The sequence below is a fragment of the Helianthus annuus genome, chromosome 12 (genome assembly GCF_002127325.2).
Source record: "Helianthus annuus cultivar XRQ/B chromosome 12, HanXRQr2.0-SUNRISE, whole genome shotgun sequence".
In the NCBI taxonomy this organism is placed as follows: domain Eukaryota; kingdom Viridiplantae; phylum Streptophyta; class Magnoliopsida; order Asterales; family Asteraceae; genus Helianthus; species Helianthus annuus.
In genome coordinates, this window is record NC_035444.2 from 35,759,915 (window position 1) to 35,783,301 (window position 23,387).

At 38.1% G+C, this 23,387-nt stretch overlaps 1 protein-coding gene, 1 long non-coding RNA gene and 1 other non-coding gene across 3 annotated transcripts; all 3 read right to left on the minus strand.

Annotated features, from left to right (window-relative positions):
* Positions 1-3,737: 3,737 nt before the first annotated feature.
* LOC110896626 lies at positions 3,738-14,613 on the minus strand. Its single transcript, XR_002568038.2, has 3 exons — positions 14,344-14,613; positions 4,489-4,635; positions 3,738-3,913 (listed from the first exon to the last, which is right to left on the minus strand). It is a non-coding gene; the product is annotated as an uncharacterized LOC110896626 (long non-coding RNA).
* On the minus strand, positions 8,120-8,226 carry LOC118485351. Its single transcript, XR_004875651.1, has one exon. It is a non-coding gene; the product is annotated as a small nucleolar RNA R71 (small nucleolar RNA).
* Positions 14,614-18,673: 4,060 nt separating the features above from the next.
* LOC110892760 lies at positions 18,674-22,651 on the minus strand. Its single transcript, XM_022139910.2, has 8 exons — positions 22,183-22,651; positions 21,925-22,114; positions 21,082-21,205; positions 20,774-20,998; positions 20,580-20,696; positions 20,347-20,499; positions 20,072-20,263; positions 18,674-18,959 (listed from the first exon to the last, which is right to left on the minus strand). The coding sequence occupies exons 1-8, from the start codon at positions 22,640-22,642 to the stop codon at positions 18,744-18,746; spliced, it is 1,677 nt and encodes a 558-aa protein (XP_021995602.2). The 5' UTR covers positions 22,643-22,651; the 3' UTR covers positions 18,674-18,743.
* Positions 22,652-23,387: the final 736 nt, after the last annotated feature.

Genomic DNA, 23,387 nt, shown 5'->3' on the forward strand with positions numbered 1-23,387 from the left:
AGGATTGTGTCTTGGCAATGCAAGAAACAATCTTGTGTGTCTACCTCTACGTGTAAAGCTGAATATATTGTTGCGGGTAGCTGCTGCTCTCAGGTTCTCTGGATTCAACAGCAGATGCGTGATTACGGTTTGGATTTCACTCGTACTCCTATTATGATAGATAATGATGCCACTATATCAATCACAAACAATCCCGTAAAGCATAGTAGAACTAAACATATTGACATACGTCATCACTTTATACGGGATTGTGCTGAAAAGAGACTAACTGAACTATACCAAGTCAACACACTAGATAACCTTGCTGATCTTTACACTAAAGCTTTTGATAGAGCTCGCTTTGAACACTTAGTCGAACTCAACGGGATGAGGAATCCTGAATAACTGGTTTTTCATAAGAATTTTGTAAATAGTTTACTGCTTTATTAAAAATCAAAAATCAAAAATCAAAAATACAAAAACATTGAAAAATCAAAAACATAAAAAAATAGAAAATCAAAAATGAGTTATCACTGTGTGAAAAAGAAGAAATGATAGTACATCAGCAAGTTAGACTATCACATTCAAACTGAATTTAAAATTGCTTAAGTGTGATAGCAGCTTCATCATATGATGTACCAGTAGGCAAAAGCATGAAATAATCAACTTACCAATGTGATATAAATCTAAATGAACTGAGTATGAGTGGGGAACAAATCAGTGGTGTATGGTTTAATGACCTTAAATCTTGCGTTGATAGATGGCCAAAATATGAGGTTTTGGGTCTTTATACTGTTATATCATCCGGGGATATCAGGGTTGTCCTTCTGCTGCATCCAGATACATGCTGACCTAGGCACAACCAGGATATCTTAAAAGGGCTAAAATGCCAAACCCTGAAAATGAAGAAGCTCTCCTAGAGAGTCATTCAAAAAGTGCAAAATGCATAAATCATACCAAAAATGGTATTTGTCTTAGCCCTCGTTAGATATTTTGGTCTCTTTGCTGTACGGAAGTATTGACCTGATCACCAATTATCTAAACGTTGAAAAACAAAACGGATGAATTCAGTATACTCACCTACTACGATGAATCTTTGTACATACCTTGATCGCGGGGGTACATCCTGAAGTGGGACACACTAGTATTTCAGTAATAATATTACCTTAACATATCATACGGTAATGGTACTTGAAATGTTCATGCATTTTGTTTAAGTGGACAAATATACCGGTAATCGTCTTGAACTGCTTTTCACGAAAAATTAAATAAAGAATTATCTAATAGTGTGAATACAGTTTGATTGTGCTGATATGATCTTCTTACCGGTGATTCTCACAAAAATAGAGTGTTTACTGCTTTTTGTTATTTATTTGCTTTCAGAAAATATAAAAATACAAAAATAGTGTCTTTTTCTGTTAAAATTCTTAATGTACGGAAAATTGTTATTCTTGGAGGAGTCGTTACCGATAGGGGGAGATGGAGTTAGAAAGTGGGTTCAAAATTTTAAATCATGCAGGTTATAAAGTGTTGTTTAAAATTTGTATGTGTTGGTGCTGAATTGAAAAGTGCTTAATATGTGATACAGTTTAACTATCTCTTGAATAATAATAATTTATTTTAACTGTGTTGAAAAATTCTTATGGTTTCTCGAGATGTTTGTTTTATAGTATACAGATTGAAGCAGTATGTTGCTGAGCATTTGCTGTGAAGATGAGATTTTGATTGGATGCATGGTAGAACCTCCTTTCTACATTGCAAACAAAGTTGAAGAGTTTGAAGATTGCTATTCAAATGCTGAACTTGAGTTTACTCAAGTGCTAACGTTTTGAAGATTTGGTGATTGGATGCATCAGCTTAGGGGGAGTCTGTTGCTGACAGAAGCTGTTAAAGCTGAAGCTATCCAAAGACCAAAAGACAGTGAGATTCTGAAGACTGAAGTTACCTTTGCGAGCTATTGTCAAGGGGGAGTTTGTTGGTGCATATTTGTGACAACAGATTAGATTTGGTCTTTGGATATCTTGTAGTTAGTAAAACGATAAACAGTTAGCGAGTTTAGCTTTGTAATAGTTAATTAAGAGTGATTGGGCCAAACCAAACCCACATATGGGGGATAGTAGGCGAAATGGGCTTTGCCCATGACCTAGCCCATATGCAAAGCTTTGTCCTATATAAACAAAGCTTAGCATTAGGGTTTAGGTTAATCATCTAATCACCTTAATCACTTTTGGAGAGAATTCGTGAAAGACAAAGGCTTGGAGGAATTGGAGATCTTGATTGATTGTAATCGTTTGAAGATAATCAATAAAGATCGGGTTTATAGAGATTTCTGTTTCTACTCGTTTTCTGTTTAATCTGATCTAGGGGATTCCGCACTCTAGGTTAGATCAACGATTCTGTTACGATCCATACGGATTAGGGGACCTACATATACTTGTGGTTGAAATTTTTGATGTGTGGGGGATTGATTTTATGGGACCTTTTCCTAACTCTTTTGGAAATTACTTTGTCTTGGTGGAGGTCAATTATATATTGAAATGATTGAAGCAATCACCTCTAAAACAAATGATCACGCTGGTGTGTGTAAATTTGTCCAAGTAAATATTTTCACTAGATATGGTGTTCCTCGTGTTATCATAAGTGATGGAGGAACTCATTTCAAAAATTTCAAGTTTGGAAAATTACTCAAACAGTATGGTATTTGCCACGAAATGCTACACCTTACCGTCCACAAACTAGTGGACAAGTGGAGGTTTCCAATAGACAAATAAAAGAGATTCTTCAAAAAAACGGTTCGCCCAGATCGTAAGGATTGGTCCTTATGCTTAAATGATGCTTTGTGGGCGTACCGAACAGCCTTTAAAACACCTATTGGAACCACCCCATACCGATTAGTGTATGGTAAGGGTTGTCATCTTCCCATTGAGATTGCTCACCACGCCTTATGGGCAGTGAAAGCTGTGAATGTTGATTTTGATGCCGCAGGGAAGTAAACTGGAGATCGACTGTGCTCGTACCTCGAATGATCGACCTCCTAGTAATTGAAGAATTACAACCGGTGATGGGTTGTTAGCAATCGCGGGCTTGAAATGGTTTTCGACACCCCGCACCGGTCCGCGGTTATATCTCCTAGGGATACTTTCAGGCAGGTTAACCGGTGGAACCAAATTCCGTGGAAGTGGCCTCTGTTGAACCGGCATTTGTTGCACCGGTGGCTGCAATGGTATGTCTAAAGGCCTTCCCGGAATTAGTTGTTGGTTAATCGGATCCGGTTGCTAAAACTGTCGCTTATACCCAAACGTACCTGGGTGTTCTCTTTCTAGTATTCTCGAACCCATGTATCCTTGGTAATTACCCAAATGCAATTCTTGCCGCTCACCTTGATTACCATAACTGTCATACTCATCGTAATCATCCATAAACTCCCCTGAACTATTCCCCAGCTCAAAACCTCGATTATTTTAAAGTATAATTAACAGTGATTGAGTCTATGTATTTTACAATTACTGTCGGTATGTTGGGGTTTTGTATACATTACTTATTACTACACTGTGAGTAGTAGCATGACTAGGGGTGTTCAAAACCGGATATCCGAAAGTTGGATATCCGAACATTTCGGATAGTAGATTTCACTATCCGAATCCGTATCTGAAATTTCGGATATCCGAAATTTCGGATACGGATTCGGATAATGAGACGGATATCCGAAACTCTAAAAAATAAATTTCAAAATAAAAGTTTCAACAAACCAAACAGCAAATTGAAGATCTAATGTTAAAAAAAACAAACCAACACAATCCATTGTTCTAAATCACATAACATGTCCAAAATAACGCAAAACATTGTTTTAAAAGTCAAAATAAAAACATAATCTTCCAAATCCAAGCATTAGATTCCAATCCATCCTTCCAACTTTCAAGGCACCATATGAAACCTGCTGCGTAAAAATATAAATGAGCTCAGTCTAGCTAAAAGGTTGATACAACATAATATATATTTACAATATATAGTTATAATAAAAATAACTGAACATGTAATAAACAATAAAACATAAACAGCCTCACAATGAAAACCTATTACATCAATAGAAAAGACACAGCCTAAACTCTAAAGTACATAAACAATAAACTCTCAATTTTTACCACGAACAGTTGCTGCCTTTTCGATCTAACACATTAACACATCATCTGATATGAAAATCATAATCCTTTTTTGAGTAACAGCTAACTAACCTCTTCACACATTAACACAAAAATCTGTGAACAAATCATAAACTGGACAAGAATCAAAAAAATCTGAATGGACAAATCTATGAACAAATCTATGAACAAAAGTCGTATGAACAATCTATGAACAAATCATAAACTGGAAACAAATCATACATAACTAATCGAGAAAAAACATAATCTTGGATTTGGAAGATGAAACAAATCGATGAAACTAGAAACAAATCATACATAACTAATCGAAAAAATCAGAAACTTTAATTCGTATGAAACAGAAACAAACCTTGGATCTTCGATTTTCAGATCTTGTTTTGATTATTGGATCTTCGATTTAGTCTCACAGATCTGGATCTTCGATTTTCACTTTTCAGATCTTGTTCGTGGGGTGAGTTCGAGTGTGAGTGAATGAGAGGTGAGAGGCTGAGTGCGGCTGATAGAAAGAGATTAGGGTTAGGTTTTGTTTTCTATAGTGGTATTATATACACCGTGTATTTAAAAAAATCGGATATCGGATATCCGAAACTTTCTGAAATCACTATCCGAATCCGAATTCGAAAACTCGGATTATCCGAATTTCGGATATCCGAAAATTTGGATATCCGAATTTTCGGATAATTCGGATTCGGATAAGCGGATAAATCGGATTCGGATGATTTTGAACACCCCTAAGCATAACCACAAATCAGGGTTGACAGTACCGTGGGTGGTAATTGGGTAGATAAAAACATTGTAATCGCTCTCAATACTGTAAAGATATAAAATCCTGTTTTGATTAAACTGGGATGCACTCGCTAGTATTTCTTGCTGATAAATCTTTTTAAACGCGTTTCAGATAACAAAATGTGAAAGCCAAATAGAAAGCCAGCTGGAGAGCACTGAAGGCTTGGAAAAGTGGCTATAAAAGTTACCTAAACAAGAAATAAGTTTTATTTCAATAAATAAACATATTATAATGGAAACTTGGGTTTTTCCCATGTATTTATTATTTATAAAAGTGTGGTGTTTTAACTCCGATAAACTATTTCCTAACTACAGTCCTGATGAAAATTTCCGCTGCAAATTAATAAACACCGATACCACCCATCTGCCTTCGCGGCCGCCCGCTCCCGGGGTAGGGTTCGGGGTTGCGACACAAAGCTGGTTTGTATAACTCAAAAGTCTAGTGTGCGACTTATTCCATGCATTATGAGTATTCACTATTGCACGGCCCAACTAGGCTTACGTAGCTCACAAGGGTGAAGTCGAATAGTAGTCTTCATGTTAAGAATCCAGTGTACGTTTGATGTGCACAAAATGCAACATATAAATTACATCAATTGTGGCATAAAACTAACCCTTTTTAGTACTAATGTTGGAAAAAGTGTGCTTTTGTCTTCCTTTTGTATTTTCAGGATTAAATGAGCTCAAATAAACAAAAGAAGCAAAAAGGCAGCAAAATCTATCATAAATACAAGAAAAGGAACAAACGTGGCATGCCCGACTTCCCGACAGCATCTTCCCAAGCAAAACAAGAAGACAGAAGACTGAACACGCCTCGTGCTCAGTCACGGGGCGTGCCCAAGTGTCAGCAGAAAAGACAAAGTGGTATAAGCTTCCATCGCCCACCACGGGGTCGTGCTCAGCGGACACGGGGCCGTGGTCAACTATAAGATTCGCAAAATCCAGGCAAATCTTGATAGTACAAAGATGCTTCTGCACACGGGGTCGTGCTCAGCGGACACGGGGGCGTGGTCAACTAATGCAGACAAACTGCATTTAATGAAGAAAGAGAGGAGGATGGACACGGGGCCGTGCCCGAGCTTCTGTTCAGCCTATAAATAGGAGTGCTTGGAGCTCTTGCAACTCATCCCTTGGCACACCACCTCTCTCACACTTCACCCACCACCCACTACCATCACAACACCATCATCCACCACCATCATCCATTGTCCATCATAGAGTGTGTGAGTCGTCTCGGGATCCAAGATTGATCGTAAGAGTTCTTGACAATCAAAGGCCATGTTTGCCTAAGTCTCTTACATCACTTGGTGAAGACAAGTGTCTAGTGTAATACTTTTTATTTTTAATCTTTTGCACTTTTTAATTGGTTTTGTATTAATGACTTTAATTACTAGTTTCTTATGTTGAAGGTGATTCTTCCTTATCGTTTGTCCGTGGTGTCTTGGCATTATTTTACTGTCTATATAAAATAAAAGATTTTCACCATTCATATCTCCAGGGTCTATATGGAGGTATGTTGGCTACCTGGTCGGGGACTAAGGGAACGGTTTGGTAAGAGTCTTGCCATTGTTCAGTGTATAGATCCTGCAAAGGACCTGGGTCAAATTTAGTAGGACCTCCTTCAATACCCACCGGTATTGGATGGCGGGGGTCCAAACTCTTTGATCCCCTCATAAGTTAAATTACTATTAAAACTTTAACCCGACTACTTAGGACTGTATCCCTGCTGACTCAGACTACTTAGCCGAGGGTAACGTCGCCTTCAAAAGAGGGGCCTACCACAATATGCATTAATAACTTAATTAATTATCTTTCAATAATCCGACCCTTTAGGATTGTATCCTTGCTGACTCAAACTACTGGGTTGAGGGTAACGTCGCCTTCAAAAGAGGGGCCTACTACAATAACTAAGATAATCTCTTAAACAAGTGCAAAAGTGCGAAAATAATCAAAGGTTACACTACACACGAGTCGGATCCAAGTGATTCATCTTGTCTATCTGTTTTTACTTTTATTTTACTTTCAGCATTTTAGTTAATTTTACTTTTCTAGTTTAAAAACCTTTTTCTAACATTTTGATTTGATTAGACGTTGAGGATAGACCGGTATTAAAAGCTCTTGTGTCCTTGGACGACCTCGGTATCTTACCAACACTATACTACGTCCACGATGGGTGCACTTGCCCATATGTGTGTTTAGTGTTAGTGAATATCGTGTTTATAAATTTAAAACTTGGCTAAAAAGTGTAAAAAGGGCTTAAAATATACACCTAAAATGTATACACACTGACACGCATCAAGTTTTTGGCGCCGTTGCCGGGGACACAAGGATTTTAAGAAAGGTAGGAATCAGCGGCCTAATCATTTTTTTTATTTTATTTTTATTTTTTAGGATTTTCTTTTCAGCTTCTGCAGAGCTCAGCACGGGCCGTGCCTGGTCGGACACGGGCCGTGCCCAGCAGTGTCACTGGCAGTTTTTATTTTCCGAGTTATAGAGAGCTGAGCACGGGGCCGTGTCGGTGCAACACGGGGCCGTGTCCAACTTCCCAGTAACAGGGATCCGGAAAACAATCACTGCATCTCCGATCACGGGCCGTGTTCACTGAGCACAGGGCCGTGGTGAACTTTCTGACCAAAATTCTTTTCTGTTTTTATTGCAGGACTTGGAACCCAGGCACCACATCTGAACTATCTACGTAGTGTATGAGCTCCAGTTCTAGTAGAGACATAAAAGAACCTCTAGAAGAACCCGAACGCTTTCTCAGAAAAAGACTTAAACCAAAAAACCAAGAGAAAGTTTCGGGGGACCCACTTCCAATGGCGGACCAACGTACCCTCATGGATTACCTACGACCCACCATGGGTAATCTCGGCGCCGCTATCAATGCCCCGAATGTCGAAGCCAACAACTTCGAACTTTGACCACATTTGATACAGATGCTTCAGAACTCCGCAACCTTCCATGGGCTTGCGGACGAGGATCCCCATCTACATATTACTAATTTCTTAGAAATATGTGATACCTTCCAGATCAATGGAGCATCAAACGACGCCATCCGCCTTCGGATGTTTCCATTTTCACTAAAAGACCGAGCAAAGGCTTGGCTCAATGCCCTCCCAGTTGGCTCGGTAAACACCTAGGATGAACTAGCCCAAAAGTTTCTATATAAGTATTTCCCTCCAGCTAAAACGGCTAAATTAATAACTGAAATTAATACATATTCACAAGAGGATGGGGAATCCTTGTATGAAACTTGGGAAAGGTTCAAGGAGCTATTGCGAAAGTGTCCTCATCACGGTCTTGCGGTATGGCAACAAGTATCCACTTTCTACAATGGGTTGTTGCAACACACAAGACAAACACTTGCTCAAACCAATTTTCATTAGCACACTCCTCGAGGCAATAAATCTATTGCCCCGGGCGCCCATAAGGTTGATGAAAGCACTTCTTTACAGGCCCAACTCGAGGCCATTTCTTCAAAAATCAAAAAGTTAGAAATGACGAAAATGGTCTTGGTTATGGCTTGTGAAGGGTGTGGTGGACCACATGAAAATTGGAGTTGTGTGAAAGAAACAGATGATCAACAAGAGTCGGTAAACTACATTGATAACAGACCTAGGCCGTCAGGTCCTCCAACGGGTACCTACAACCAGGGATGGCGTAACCACCCTAACCTTGGTTGGAGAGAACCCGGCAATAGTAGTAACCAACAAAACCTAAACCAACGAAAAAACTTTCAACAACCAAGAAACGAGTCACAAAATTTCTCTCAACAACAAGGTGGACGAGAAAGGTTTGAAGATACTGTATCTCGCCTCATCTCTGATACTGAAAAGAAAAACTCGGATCGATTTCAACAATTGGAATCGAATTTTAGAAATCAACAAGCTAGTATACAAAACATTGAAAAACAAATAAATCAATTAGCTCAAAATTTCTCCGAGAGACCACAAGACGCGTTACCAAGTAATACCGAAACAAACCCAAAAGCACAAGTCCATCTCATAACTTTGAGAAATCGTACCGTGGGTTCCGAGGAAGCTCCACCACCGCCAACTGAGGAAAGCACAAGACCGCCCCAACAAGAGAAGGCTTCCCCTCTAATTCAAGAGCCTACCAAGGCTCTTCCGGTTCCATACCCGGGTAGGATAATTCGCCAAAAGACCAACGAGTAATTCGCAAAGTTCGAAAATTTACTAAAACAATTGCATGTTAATATTCCATTTATTGAAGTCCTTACTCAAATGCCTAAATACTCAAAATTCATGAGGGACTTCCTCACTCATAAAAGGAAAATTGAATCATTGTAATTAGTTAACTTAGGAGAAGAATGCTCCGCCCTTGTGCTCAACAAACTCCCACAAAAGAAGATTGATCCTGTAAGCTTCACGATTCCTTGCTCGATCGGGGAATCCCCCGTTCGTAATGCACTAGCCGACCTTGGGGCTAGCATTAACCTCATGCGTGCATCAATTTTCAAACGACTCGGCCTAGGAAAAATAAGCCCGACCAAGATAAGTATACAACTTGCCGATAGATCCGTCAAATACCCGCAAGGTGTCGCTGAAAATCTATTGGTTAAAGTCGACAATTTCGTCTACCCGGCCGACTTTGTCATACTAGATATGGAAGAGGGCACTGAAGTCCCCCTCATACTAGGGAGGCCATTTCTAGCCACTGCACAAGCAGTGGTAGATATGAATGACGGAACACTTACTTTGAAGTTTGGGGATAAGGAAGTGAAGTTTGGGGTTGGGAAGAAAGTAGAAGACGATGACCCGGTCAACTATATGAAGGTCATTGATTCGAGTTTGGATGATGCTCTCCAACGGTGCAACATGGGATGCAAAACATCCCGCTTGGATAACATGTGACCTAACTTTGGGTCTAGCCAAGGGCCCTCATAAACGTGGCGCACCACGTAGGCATTTCGTGGAACTATCCTTAGTTTAGCTTATATTAATTTTTAGTTTAATTTTAATTTTCAGGAATAAAACACACTCGGGATGATGAAGGATAACAAGGGAAACGAGAAACATCACCCCATGCACGAAAACAGGGCCATCTGACAAAAATTTCTTCATTACATCAAGTTCGGCACGGCCCGTGTCCACCCGACACGGCCCCGTGCTGCACAATCTGCAGAAAACGCCCACTTCAGGTAACTGGACATGGGCCGTGTTCACTGAACACGCCCCCGTGTCCAGGCTTCTGTTTCTTTTTACAAACTTTTGTTACTGGCACTTGAACACGGGGCCGTGCCCGGTCACCACGGGGCCGTGTCCAGAGTACCAATAACATAAAATTTTGCTTTTAACACCCTTTTACACATTCAATCAACCTAAAAACTTATTTTTGGGACACATTGAGGACAATGTGTAATTTAAGTATGGGGGGATGTTAAAACTTTGAATCTTGCAAGTCCTAATTAACAAGCCTTACACAAAACTCTATTGGAACCGCTAATCACCCCAATTTTTTTCAAAAATTTTCATTTTTTTTACTTTCTAACAAGGTTATATTTTTACAAATTTACAACCGATAGCGTCGTGATAAAAAGAACCAACATAAGAAAATTATGAAACGACATGACAAGCTTAGTTAAAATCTGATTATATATACTTGATCACATAAAAACCCATTCCCACAAAAGTGAGTTTTGAGCCTTTATTGAGCATACAAATACATATCTTTACACTAAATGCTCATTTTTCGTTTCTTGTGTGAATAGCCGCTTGCTTCTTACGACTCTAGAACTTGCCACGACAATACATTCCCGGTCCTTACCAACTTAAACCCGAGTGAGTAAATGATGGAGGCATTAGGACTAACCCTTTTTCTTTCTACACCATTATTTTTCATTTTTTACCACCTACCCAAAATCCCCCTAGTTAACCCCTTTGAGCCTAAGCCTTTTCATTTGTTAACCCAAAAACAAACACCCTTTTTACCCACCAAAACCTTTTTTTTTATTTTAACCCTTTCTTTTAGTAACAAAGCTCGATTTTTCTTATGACAAAAAAAAAATGATGAAACCAAATAAACAAACAAGTTCATCAAAAATAACTTTGTTTGAAATAAATGGTTCATCAAAATAAAATAAAATTGTGAAAAATAAAAAGTCTTTAAAAAAAAACCGACACTTTTTATGCTTTTTGCCCTTTCACTAACCACTAACCCAACCACCCACCTTTAGCCCAAGCCTAACCCTTCACCCAAAAAGTCCTCTTGATGTTTACAAAGGCATATAGTTAAAAAGGAGGAGGATTGATTGCTTGGCAAGCTTATGGTAAGAGTAAGTTCCATGCCGCTCTCGAGTGATTCACTAAAAATACACCTTCGGCCGAGTGTTGAGTGATCCCCCGTGAGGTATGTGAACTTGTATATAAATGGAATTTTAAAGAGGCATGTTATGCCCTAATAAGTAATTTACCTTATGAAACGTTTTTAATAAATCATGACGAATAGGTTTGTAAATAAATAAAAATAAAACTTAATAAAGAATCTTGGAAATCCCGACACTCTATGACAAGCCCAAAAACCTTCTCTTCTACCCATTCCATTTGGGAGTGAAAAAGCCACATTATAAAGAGTTTTGCTTGAGGATAAGCAAAGATTCAACTGTGGGGGTATTTGATGTGCACAAAATGCAACATATAAATTACATCAATTGTGGCATAAAACTAACCCTTTTTTATTACTAATGTTGGAAAAAGTGTGCTTTTGTCTTCCTTTTGTATTTTCAGGATTAAATGAGCTCAAATAAACAAAAGAAGCAAAAAGGCAGCAAAATCTAACATAAATACAAGAAAAGGAACACACGTGGCATGCCCGACCTCCCGACGGCATCTTACCAAGCAAAACAAGAAGACATAAGACTGAACACGCCCCATGCTCAGTGAGCACAGGGGCGTGCCCAAGTGTCAGCAGAAAAGACAAAGTGGTAGAAGCTTCCATCGCCCACCACCTACTACCATCACAACACCATCATCCACCACCATCATCCATTGTCCATCATAGAGTGTGTGAGTCATCTCGGGATCCAAGATTGATCGTAAGAGTTCTTGACAATCAAAGGCCTTGTTTGCCTAAGTCTCATACATCACTTAGTGAAGACAAGTGTCTAGTGTAATACTTTTTATTTTTAATCTTTTGCACTTTTTAATTGGTTTTGTATTAATGATTTTAATTACTAGTTTCTTATATTGAAGGTGATTCTTCCTTATCGTTTGTCTGTGGTGTCTTGGTATTATTTTACTGTCTATATAAAATAAAAGATTTTCACCATTCATATCTCCATGGTCTATATGGAGGTATGTTGGCTACCTGGTCGGGGACTAAGGGAACGGTTTGGTAAGAGTCTTGCCATTGTTCAGTGTATAGATCCTGCAAAGGACCTTGGTCAAATTTAGTAGGACCTCCTTCAATACCCACCGGTATTAGATGGCGGGGGTCCAAACTCTTTGATCCCCTCATAAGTTAAACTACTATTAAAACTTTAACCCGGCTACTTAGGACTGTATCCCTGCTGACTCATACTACTTAGCCGAGGATAACGTCGCCTTCAAAAGAGGGGCCTACCACATTATGCATTAATAACTTAATTAATTATCTTTTAATAATCCGACCCTTTAGGATTGTATCCTTGCTGACTCAAACTACTGGGTTGAGGGTAACGTCGCCTTCAAAAGAGGGGTCTACTACAATAACTAAGATAATCTCTTAAACAAGTGCAAAAGAGCGAAAATAATCAAAGATTACACTACACACGAGTCGGATCCAAGTGATTCATCTTGTCTATCTGTTTTTACTTTTATTTTACTTTTCAGCATTTTAGTTAGTTTAACTTTTCTAGTTTAAAAACCTTTTTCTAACATTTTGATTTGATTAGACGTTGAGGATAAACCGGTATTAAAAGCTCGTGTGTCCTTGGACGACCTCGGTATCTTACCAACACTATATTACGTCCACGATGGGTGCACTTGCCCATATGTGTGTTTAGTGTTAGTGAATATCGTGTTTATAAATTTAAAACTTGGCTAAAAAGTGTAAAAAGGGCTTAAAATATACACCTAAAAATATATACACACTGACACGCATCAACGTTTACATGCAATTTGTGCGATCAACATAATGTGTACGATTTTCGGTTTGATATGCCCAGTCTCTCCACAGTTGAAGCATTGCTTATTGTTGGGTTTCTTCCTGCATTCTTCTTCCTTGTGTCCCGATATTTTGCAGAAGTTGCAGTATATGGAACATCTTTCTGAATGTTTTTTTTTTGCAGTATTTACAGTAAGGTGCAGAAGTAGAACTTGTACCTTTCCCACGGTTGGAATTACCGTAGCGAAATTCCTGGGTACGCTTTTGGGCTAGGTTTTTTCTCTGGTTCTCTTCTTGCGTACGTACCAATTCATCAGTTAAGGTATTGGCTAGTTCTACGGCTTCCTATGGTTTGCGGTTTAGCTGCCTTGACTACGTGTCTAATTTCAATAATTAATCCCCAGATGTAACGGGAGATTAATACTGGTTCTGGTGAGACTAGGGTTGGCACTATTCTAGCATATTCGAAGAATACGGTAGTGTAACCCTTGCAGTCTATTCCAGTCATTCTAAGGTTTATGAATTTATTAGCAATTTGTTCTTTTTCATTGAGATAACAGAATTTTCTTTCAACCATTTCCTTAAAGTTGATCAATTCCATATTATAAATTTTATCACTTCCGTTAGACTGTGGAATAATATTCCACCATTCTAAGACTGCATTCTTAAAAAGATTAGAAGCAAACATAATCTTATCTTCATCATCTGCACATTTGCTCTATTCTATCAGCTTAATAATGTCACAATTATAAAGAATCACCCTAGCAAAGATTACAATCATAAAGAATCATTTTAACAATATCACAAGCGTGCATGACCAGGTTGTACCCTAGCCTTGCACAGTTGTACATTCAAATGAAAAACCCAGATCTTTGCTTATGATTAAAACCCCTATTACCAACATTCAATCAATCATATAACACATCGATATTTCCTAATATTCAAGCATGCAATACACAATTGTACCCTGCGCATGTTCGACTTGTACCCTCCAAGAACATAGTAACAACCTTCAAAGAAAATCCCAGATTCTTTTATAACTCTACATCAATGTTTTTCTCACAATCAATCATTCGAAACATGGAAGCAAGGAGAAGACCCATTTAAAGAGAAATCCCAGTATCATATTTTAAATATGAACAGAGCAACATTAATGTGAACAGAGTGTGGTTTCAACATCATTTCGTCACACAATACACATAACATCATGAATTACTACTGTTTGCATCATTCAAGTTAGTTTATTAGAATCATCAATAATATTCACATCGTCATTCATCATCATTTAAATCACAGTGTTAAGGTACTTACTAACCTGAAGAGTTGAGAGTCTAAGGGTGCAAGAAAATAGGAGAAAGATCTTCAAGAATCAGCGACGGTAGATCGACGGCTGAGAGGAAGAAGTTGGGTTTCAAGCTAGAGATACGTGAGCTGATGTCGAGTGGGCGGTGTGGGCTGTCGTCAGAACGACCGGAACGGTCAGAGGTCGCCAGAGTTCGAACGGAGAAGAGAGATGGGTTTTGCAGGTTTGTGGGAGGATAAAATAATCAGAGAAGGAAATGCATAGGGATTTCTTCCGACATAATTATGGCCAAACAATCAAACATCCACTGTTTGTCGGCTGAGGTGGAATATATATTACTCACCACCAATCGCACACTATTATGTATGTTGAATTGTTGAGTGTGCGAGATCCTTAGGGTAATTGACTGTTGGGCTTATATAGGCCACTCCAAGTGCGACTAAAATAGAAAGGGTTAAAATAGCGCAGCCCAAAAATCTAGATGAGAGGGAATGGAAGAGTAGTGTACCGTTTTTAGGAGCTTCAAGCTTCAGGCTTTAGGCTTTAAAGAAAAAGCTCCAGGCCCAATAAAAGACCTGTTTGGTTGAAACAGGCTTTAGACTTTTAAATTAGTTGAAAAGCTTTTTTTGAAACGCTAGTGGAAGTAGCGTTTAAAAAACCTACAAGCTTTTAGGATTTAAATTATTTAAATAACCTACAATTCTCTTCATCCAAGATTGAAGAAAGGATCGACAATAAGCAAAATCCAGGTATGCATGTTATTATTTAATTTAATTGAATTGAATATCATCTTTTTTCTTCTTATGGTAGCAATTTTCAAATAGGAACGTGAATTATTAAAGAATTGATAGCAAGAAAAAGCCATGATAATGGTCTCTGTGTGATATGATGCATATATTAATTAGACAAAGCATCGATAAGAGCAATTTAAATGGGTATGACTTGAATTTCAATGGGTATGACGTGAATTATTCATCCTTTTATAAGAGCAAAATTTCCTTTTGCTAGATCATTATGACTGCTCATAGTATGATCGATCTGATGCATATATTACTTAGGTAGATTGAAGGTTACCTAAATTGAATAACGAACATAAAAAATATCTATATGTAGTAAATAAATATGACGCGAAAGATCAAAGATTAGGATTTCGTAGACTTTGAAGTTTGAAACTGAGATCACACACTTAGCTCGACATTGGTGCACCTCAAGAGCTACCCGGGATCGGATCGGTAAAAATCTCGAACGAGTCGAGCTTTAACGAGTCCGAGCCCGAGCTTTGCATACAAAGATCGTTTATGCTCGCGAGCCTAAACGAGCCTAAACATAATTTTATATTAATTATATATATATATATATATATATATATATATATATATATATTATAACATTTGTGGGCCGAGCTCGAGCCGAGCTTTGACTCGTTTAAGCTATATTGAAGCGAGCTCTAGCCGAGCTTGGAACTTGTTTAAAATTGTTCTCAAATAATCTCGAGCCGAGCCGGACTCGAGCTTTGGATTTTACTTATGAGCCGAGCAAGAGCTCAAAATTTTAGGCTCGAACCGAGCCGAGCTCGAGCTCGAGCTTCGCAAAAACATCACGAGCCGAGCCGAGCTCAACAGATAAACAAATCACCTCCCATAGACGGAATCGCGGTCGAGCTTTACAAAAATATGCACAAAGTATGCATATTACCACCAAAAGAAGGGCTGGAAACCAGCTTTGGTGTGTGCAGATACATTTAGGGCTGGTGCTTTTGACCAGTTGAAGCAGAATGCAACAAAAGCAAAGATTCTTCCTCTATGGGAGGTGATTTGTTTATCTGTTGAGCTCGGCCTGGCTCGTGATGTTTTTGTGAAGCTCGAGCTCGAGCTCGGCTCGGTTCGAGTCTAAAATTTTAAGCTCGAGCTCGGTCATAAGTAAAATCCAAAGCTCGAGTCCGGCTTGGCTCGACTTGAGATTATTTGAGAACAATTTTAAACGAGTTCCAACTACACATAGCAAGTGTACAAGAGAATATAAGAAAGATAACTGAATCAAGTAGAAAAGTGCACAAAATAGAGCCAATCTTCATAGTAGCCTGTTATATATCTAACATTATTCCATATTTCCATAATATTCAAACAGCATAGGCATCATCACATTTGAAATTCATAGACGATTCTAAATAGAGGCTAGGTTGATAAATCTATATTAATTTCATAATATAAATAAATAGAAGTTATATAGATCACTACTAGAAAATCAAGTCTTTTCTCACGGCGTATTTTGTGGCAAATTTGTGGGAAACAAGTAGTAGCAACAAATTTCCCACGAATTCTTTTTGTGTGAAAAAACTTCGTCGGAAATGGCATGAGCGACAATTTTCCTACAAAATTTCTGGCAATGTTCCCACAAACCGAACTTGTCGGAAGATTTGCGTCAACATTCCCACAAAGTTTGTTATAAACTTTTTCTTTCTATTTAACAACAAATTTGTCACAAAACATATATTTTTAATATATTTTAAATATTTTAATTTGGCGACAAAATTCCTACGGTTTTGAGATAAATGTTGTGACAAAGTTCCCACGCTTCTAACAATCATTATTTAAAGTTTGTGACAAAATTCTCACGGTTTTTAAATTTACTCGGTGACAAAATTCCCACGGTTTTAAAAAATAAAATAAATTCCTTTAAACTTACTGACAAAATTCCCATTATTTTATAAATCAAATTAATATTATTAAAACAAAAAATTGAAAACCAAATTCTTTTAAATAAATTGCAGAAAATCCTAAAGATTCCAACAACAAAAAAAAACATGTAGTCTTATGTAGGATCGAGTATGATCTCACTGAGGAGTCAATCTAAGCTAGAGCCTGCTAAAAATGTGGCGGAAACACATTTAAGCATGATACTAAGATGTACGGTACAGAAATGAGTAGAAAACAGACAGGTCTTCACTTGTAATACTTTTACTTCATTCAGCAACGATTGACAGAGAGTCAGCACTTCGACATACAATTCAGGACAACCGTTACAAATGACGAGACAAACAGGGTATATATAGGAGAACTGGAACCGCTTATGTGACATGACCACATAAGCGATCCAGCCTGGGTCGCTTATATGGACATATGTCACATAAGCGGTCCAAACCTTCAAACATCACATAATTACATAAAAACCCCTGTTCTAATACAAAAACAACCTATCAAGACCATATACGTTAACCTAAATTTACAAAGACGCAGGCTTTAGACATTGTGCACCAACAAACTCCCCCTTGGATGAAACCGCAGTCTTTGTCTAGAATATTGGTCTTCAGGTAGCTGCTTTGTAACTTTCTTCACGCCCTTTAGGCTTCCTGCTCAGAGCAACTCTGATCTTCTCACGCTTTAGCTTCTCAGCTTTCTCTTCTTCCTGTTGTTTCATCAAAAACTTTCCTCTTTTCTCTTCCATCCTGCGATTTTCTCGTTCACGTTCACGTTTAGCTTTCATCTTCATCTTTTCATCCAATACCCACCAAGACGACTTCCACTTGTTTTCGGAATTAATTCCTTTTTGAAAACACAGAGATACCACACGCTGGAACTGTTGAGCTTGATCTATATCTTCTGCTTTATAACGTATCTTGTTAATAAACAAGCATTCGATGTCTTTTGCCGAACAATTCACCAGCCACATCGGATCATAGACACGAATATATCTTAGCTCACTACCAGCTCTGTATGTGATGATAGCTTCAGTTGTAAGACAGCTATACACCCAATCAATAAACCCTTTGTAAAAATCTTGTTCCATTTCTGGCATAGGAATCGTCGTCATGGTTCTTGGAGGCTTTACCTTCAGAATAGTTTCCCGTACACCAGTTTCAGGATCTATTCTTTCAACTCTTCGTGGACGATGAGGTTTCCATTTCAAATAACCTCTGAGATTCTCGTATTTGATGTAACCCCACATTGCTTTATCATTCTGTCTCACCTCATATTCCAAAGTTCTCACCTGAGATAACTCATCTACATCCCACCACGGTAATGACATGATGTCATATAAGCGCTTAAAGTACTGGACACCAAATTCTCTTCTGACTGCATAGGCATTGACCTGAGGAAGGAAACCCCAGCTGATGATATCACCAAGAGAAATAGATCGATCACGTTGAAAAAACTTCAAAGGCCTCTTGAACTTTCTTTCATGACCGTCTTTAAACCATTTTGTATGATCTTCTTTTTCAACATTTGATTGCTTCACTGGTTCAGCTTCTTTTCTTAAGCATTCGAACACATTTTCATTTACTGCTTCAGTCACCTTTTGACGTAACTCATCTCTGTTTTCAGCTGCGAAAAATTCCATCAACGTGTTGAATAAAAAACAAAATGCACGTTTTTGTAACAAAACTAACATGATCTTTAACATACTTAAAAAAATTACTTTTTTCCGAATTTATTAAACTTTGCTTCCATGTATTTTTGCCATCGAGCATGTTCGGTCCGCTCTCGTTCACGTTCAACACGTTCTTGTTCCCGCTCTCGTTCACGTTCAACCCTTTCTTGTTCCCGCTCTTGTTCAAATTGTTCAAAACGGGCTTCAATATTTTGTCGAGCCTCTCGTTCCTTTTCTAGTTCAGCTTGAACTTTTTGGAGCTACAGTTTGTTAAAATGAATATAATTAGCAGATATTAACAAGTAACGGGTCAATCCAAAAAAAATAACCCAAACAAACATACATGTATATATTAGATAGCACCAGGGGCGGAACTACAAGGGGGTCAGGAGGGTCCGTTGACCCTCCGGCCGCCGGCCGGCTATGCAAGCTTTAATATGTCATCCAGTGGGTTTTCGTATTATGAACCCCCTAATTTTTAGTTGAGCAAAATGAAGTGAAAAAGAAGAAAGATGAAGGGCGTAGGCCAAAAAAAATGGTCATTTGAGTAATTCTGATATACGCCATAGTTACAGAGAAGGATAAAGTGGATAAAGAAGACGATGTACATCCAATAAAAAAAGCCTGGGCACTATTAGCTGTCAAATACTTTTTTTTGGACAGCTGCAGACCAGTTGGTCCACCGGCTGGCGCGTTGCCAGCCTCCCTGGGTTCGAACCTCGCACGGCCCGCAGTTAAGCGCCTTCCGTACCAGTCGAAATGCCAGCCCCCCTTAATTCTCCAGCTCCCTCCCGTGCGGGAATCTCACTGACCCCAGGATCGAACCTGAGACCAAGTGAGTAAACCCTCACACCTCCGACCAGCTGGGCTGGCCATCATTGGCAGCTGTCAAATACTTATACTGTGTCCTCTTTCTTTTCAAAAGTGTAATCTTAAACAACAATGATAATAATATTTTAAAGTGTGGGTCTGTCTTTTATGAGAATGTTAACAATTTAGAAATTTAATAATTTCAGTTAGTTTAGACACTGTCAAGATTTATTAATTTGTTCTGGTAACAATTTTTAAATTTAATAATTTTCATTTAGTTTAGAGAATGTCAAGATTTATTAATTTATCAAGTTTCAATTTTTAAATTTTTTTATATCGGTAAAATTATTATTATTATTATTATTATTATTATTATTATTATTATTATTATTATTATTATTATTATTATTATTATTATTATTATTATACACTAGCAGAAGAGTGTGTGTCTACGTATATATTGACCCTCCGGTTAAAATTTTCTGGTTCCGCCACTGGATAGCACACACTAGTCTGATACATTCATACATATATATACACACAATAATAACAGTAACATTACCTCATGCGATTGTCGGGTATCTGACACACTAGCTGTGGAAGATGTTGTTCCAGTCAACACAAAATGTGGATCAGAAGATCCTACCCCAAACAACTGATGACCCTGACACTCGGGATGCAGACTCTCCCACACTTCCATATCATCGCAATCCGTGTTCCCATACTTATTTTCAAGTTTTTTCATATAAGAGACCTACAGTTTATCAAAACAAATGGCTTGATATTGTACTAAAAGATGATACAATAATTATAAAAAAATGATAAAAGATAACTTACATATGAACGTTTTGAACGATCGGTAACAAACTGTAACTTATCATAGTCATTTGCATTGATCTCCCCATCATTTAATCTCTTTTTACACTCTTTGGTGGCGTGGGTATGAAGTAATACTTCCGCGAATCCAACCTTTTTACCCTTTATTTTTTCCTACATAAAAAGATGCAATGTAATTTATAAGTTCTAATTGTTCATATAGGTTTCTAAAAGCAATAATATGATTAGCTTACCAAGTTGCGACGGTGTTCGTCAAACCCTTTGGACCCGCCTGTATGACGACATAAGTCATTCTTCCGGTTTTCTCTCCCTGCTTTGGACTTCTTTTCCCAATCTTTAGTGTTCCAAGACTATAGTGGTAAAATATATATATAATTAATACATAAAAATAACTAAGACAAAAAATGTAAATTATTAAAACCCTTACCATACACATACGTTCCCATTTCCTACGAGGCACTCCATTGGGCGGATGTTTGCATTGTATCTCAAAATTGTATCCATCATCGGGAATACGTTCCCTCGCCTTTAAAGCTTTCTTTTTAGAACTTTTCCTCATATCGCTCATTATGCCTCTAAATCGATCCTTGAGCACACAAATAAACGAATGACGTATGCTCTGGTGTGCTTTTGGATCCCATCTATACATAGTCTACAAAAACAAAAACAAAAACAAAAATGCAATAAACAATACATATAATCATAACATATACAAATAAATAATTGATAAATTACCCGGAAGCGGTCAAACATGCGCGTCTTTACGTTTTGGGGGATCGTTTTAAATGTGACCCAATCTCCATCAAGACATTGTTCAAGTATTTCCTTTACACGTCTATGTACCTTTGAGTCTACAAACCTAAAATATTGAAAAGATATTTGAGAATCAGTATAGTATACATGCTAAAACATGCAAAACAGATCATAGTTTACCCGCATGAATCTAAGTAAATATAGTATACAATATGAGGCTTCCTAGTAGACCTTAAAATTAATGCACAATTTGTCCAAAGCTGGCTGTTTTGATGCAAAATCTGTCCAAATCTGACAGCTTTGACATTCAGTTTTGCGAACAGTTTTTCAGGGCACAAATGGTATTGAAAAGTTACGAAACTTTTTGGGTGAATAATCCGCTCAAAGTACTACATTTTAGGCTAAAACCCGCTCAAAAAGGTTTCGAAATGACCAAGATATGGCCTCTTAAAGTCGGTTTTAAATTCTGCAGCATTGTTTCAAAACCTTGTGTCCTCTTTTGCCTTGATCTTTCAATAGAATTCATGGATTTTAGTGAAAACGACACACACCAAACATAAGTCATTCAGTTATACGTTTTGAATGGTTTGATTGTTTTTATTTACTTGTTAATTTTGAGACTTAATTGACAATAGGTTCTGACAAGAACCGTTTACACCCGAATTGTTTAACCCGGTTCCGAACCGAACCAGTTTTTAAATGATCCGGTTCTTATATTTAGAGTGTAACGGTTCCCGGTTTGGAACCGTTGCACAACCCTACTACTAATACTACTTTATAACATCAATAAACAATATAAATTAAAATATTAAACTAGAAACATACTTTTTCCCATTGCTTTGTATGAATTGCCTCCCATCACCGTCACCACCACCCTCGAAGTCGTCACCACCACCCTCAAAGTCGTCACCGTCACCCTCAAAGTTGTCATCGTCCTCGCTGACACCATCACCATCGTCACCATTGTAACCATCATCACCAACGTCATCACCATCGTCACCAGCATCATCATCATCTAAAAAGTTAAAAATAGTAATTAATAAAATGATAACTGATAAAAAATTAGTAATTTATATTGATTACCATTGTCGCCATCGTCAAGGATATCACGTGACAAATCTTGTAACGTTGTACCATCCCTATCATCAAGAATACCTGGTGACAAACTATTTAACGTCCCACCTAAATCAGCCATTGGATCACCCTCACCCATACGATGATAACTGCCCCTTACACCTCTGCGGTATGAAATTGAAGGACCTTTTGGAGGTCGTACCATCAAATACGGCCCTTTAGTCCATATAGTAGGTTTGTCAACAGTTGCCTTCCCTTTGGGATGTTTTGGATCCAACTTTTGGGATCTTTGTCTCCCTGAAACAGCATCACCATCACCTCTACTAAGATCAGGCTCCCGAATAACAATGCCAGAATCAATGCGTTTCCTTGAAACTTGTTTTGTCTTTCCTCCACGCAGACCACTACCAACACCACTACCACTACCACGACCACCACCACGACTTGTATTATCTGTACCAGCATTCATATTGTATATAGCCTGCATTTAATTGAACAGATTTGGTTAGATAATATATATAAGATTCACAAACTCTATGATAGGAAAAAAATATACAATGTACATACCATATGATGGGTCAGATGCCTCTCTTTTATGTTGTTTGTTAATTCATGATTTCATATGTCCTGAAAAGAGAATGTAAATCATTTTATATTTTTTAAGAACTATTATTATTATTGTATTAATGGGTGATGGTTTGCAGAACCCTAAACAACACCAAGAGCAGCAATTAACAGCAATTGTAGTCATGGTAGACAAGGAACCAGAGGATGAAATGATAAATGGTATACATATACAAGAATTCAAAAAAATAAAGACCAGTGTTACAATGAAATTAGCAGATATAAAACTTATAGAGGAATGGCATTTGATTTACAAAGATGGGTTCAGTACCTGAGCGTCGCTGGAACCCACCAACTCAGAAGCTGACTATGGCCGAAAACCACCAGTAGCAGTCGCACAGTCCTCAGCCCTAATCGCACAATCCTCAGCCCTAGTGAAGTCGAATTTTAGAGAGGGTTAATCGTTATCTTGGTAAAGGGAATAGATGAGCAACCTACCGGTTTGGGTGAACTTCGAATTGTAGCTCCAAATTGTCTCTGAAACAAAGAGGGAAACTGCCTAAAACCACCACTCCGTCCACCAGTATAGAAGCAGCGAAAAGATGGGATGAAAAGTGGACAATATTGCGCCAAAATACAATCAGCGGGAA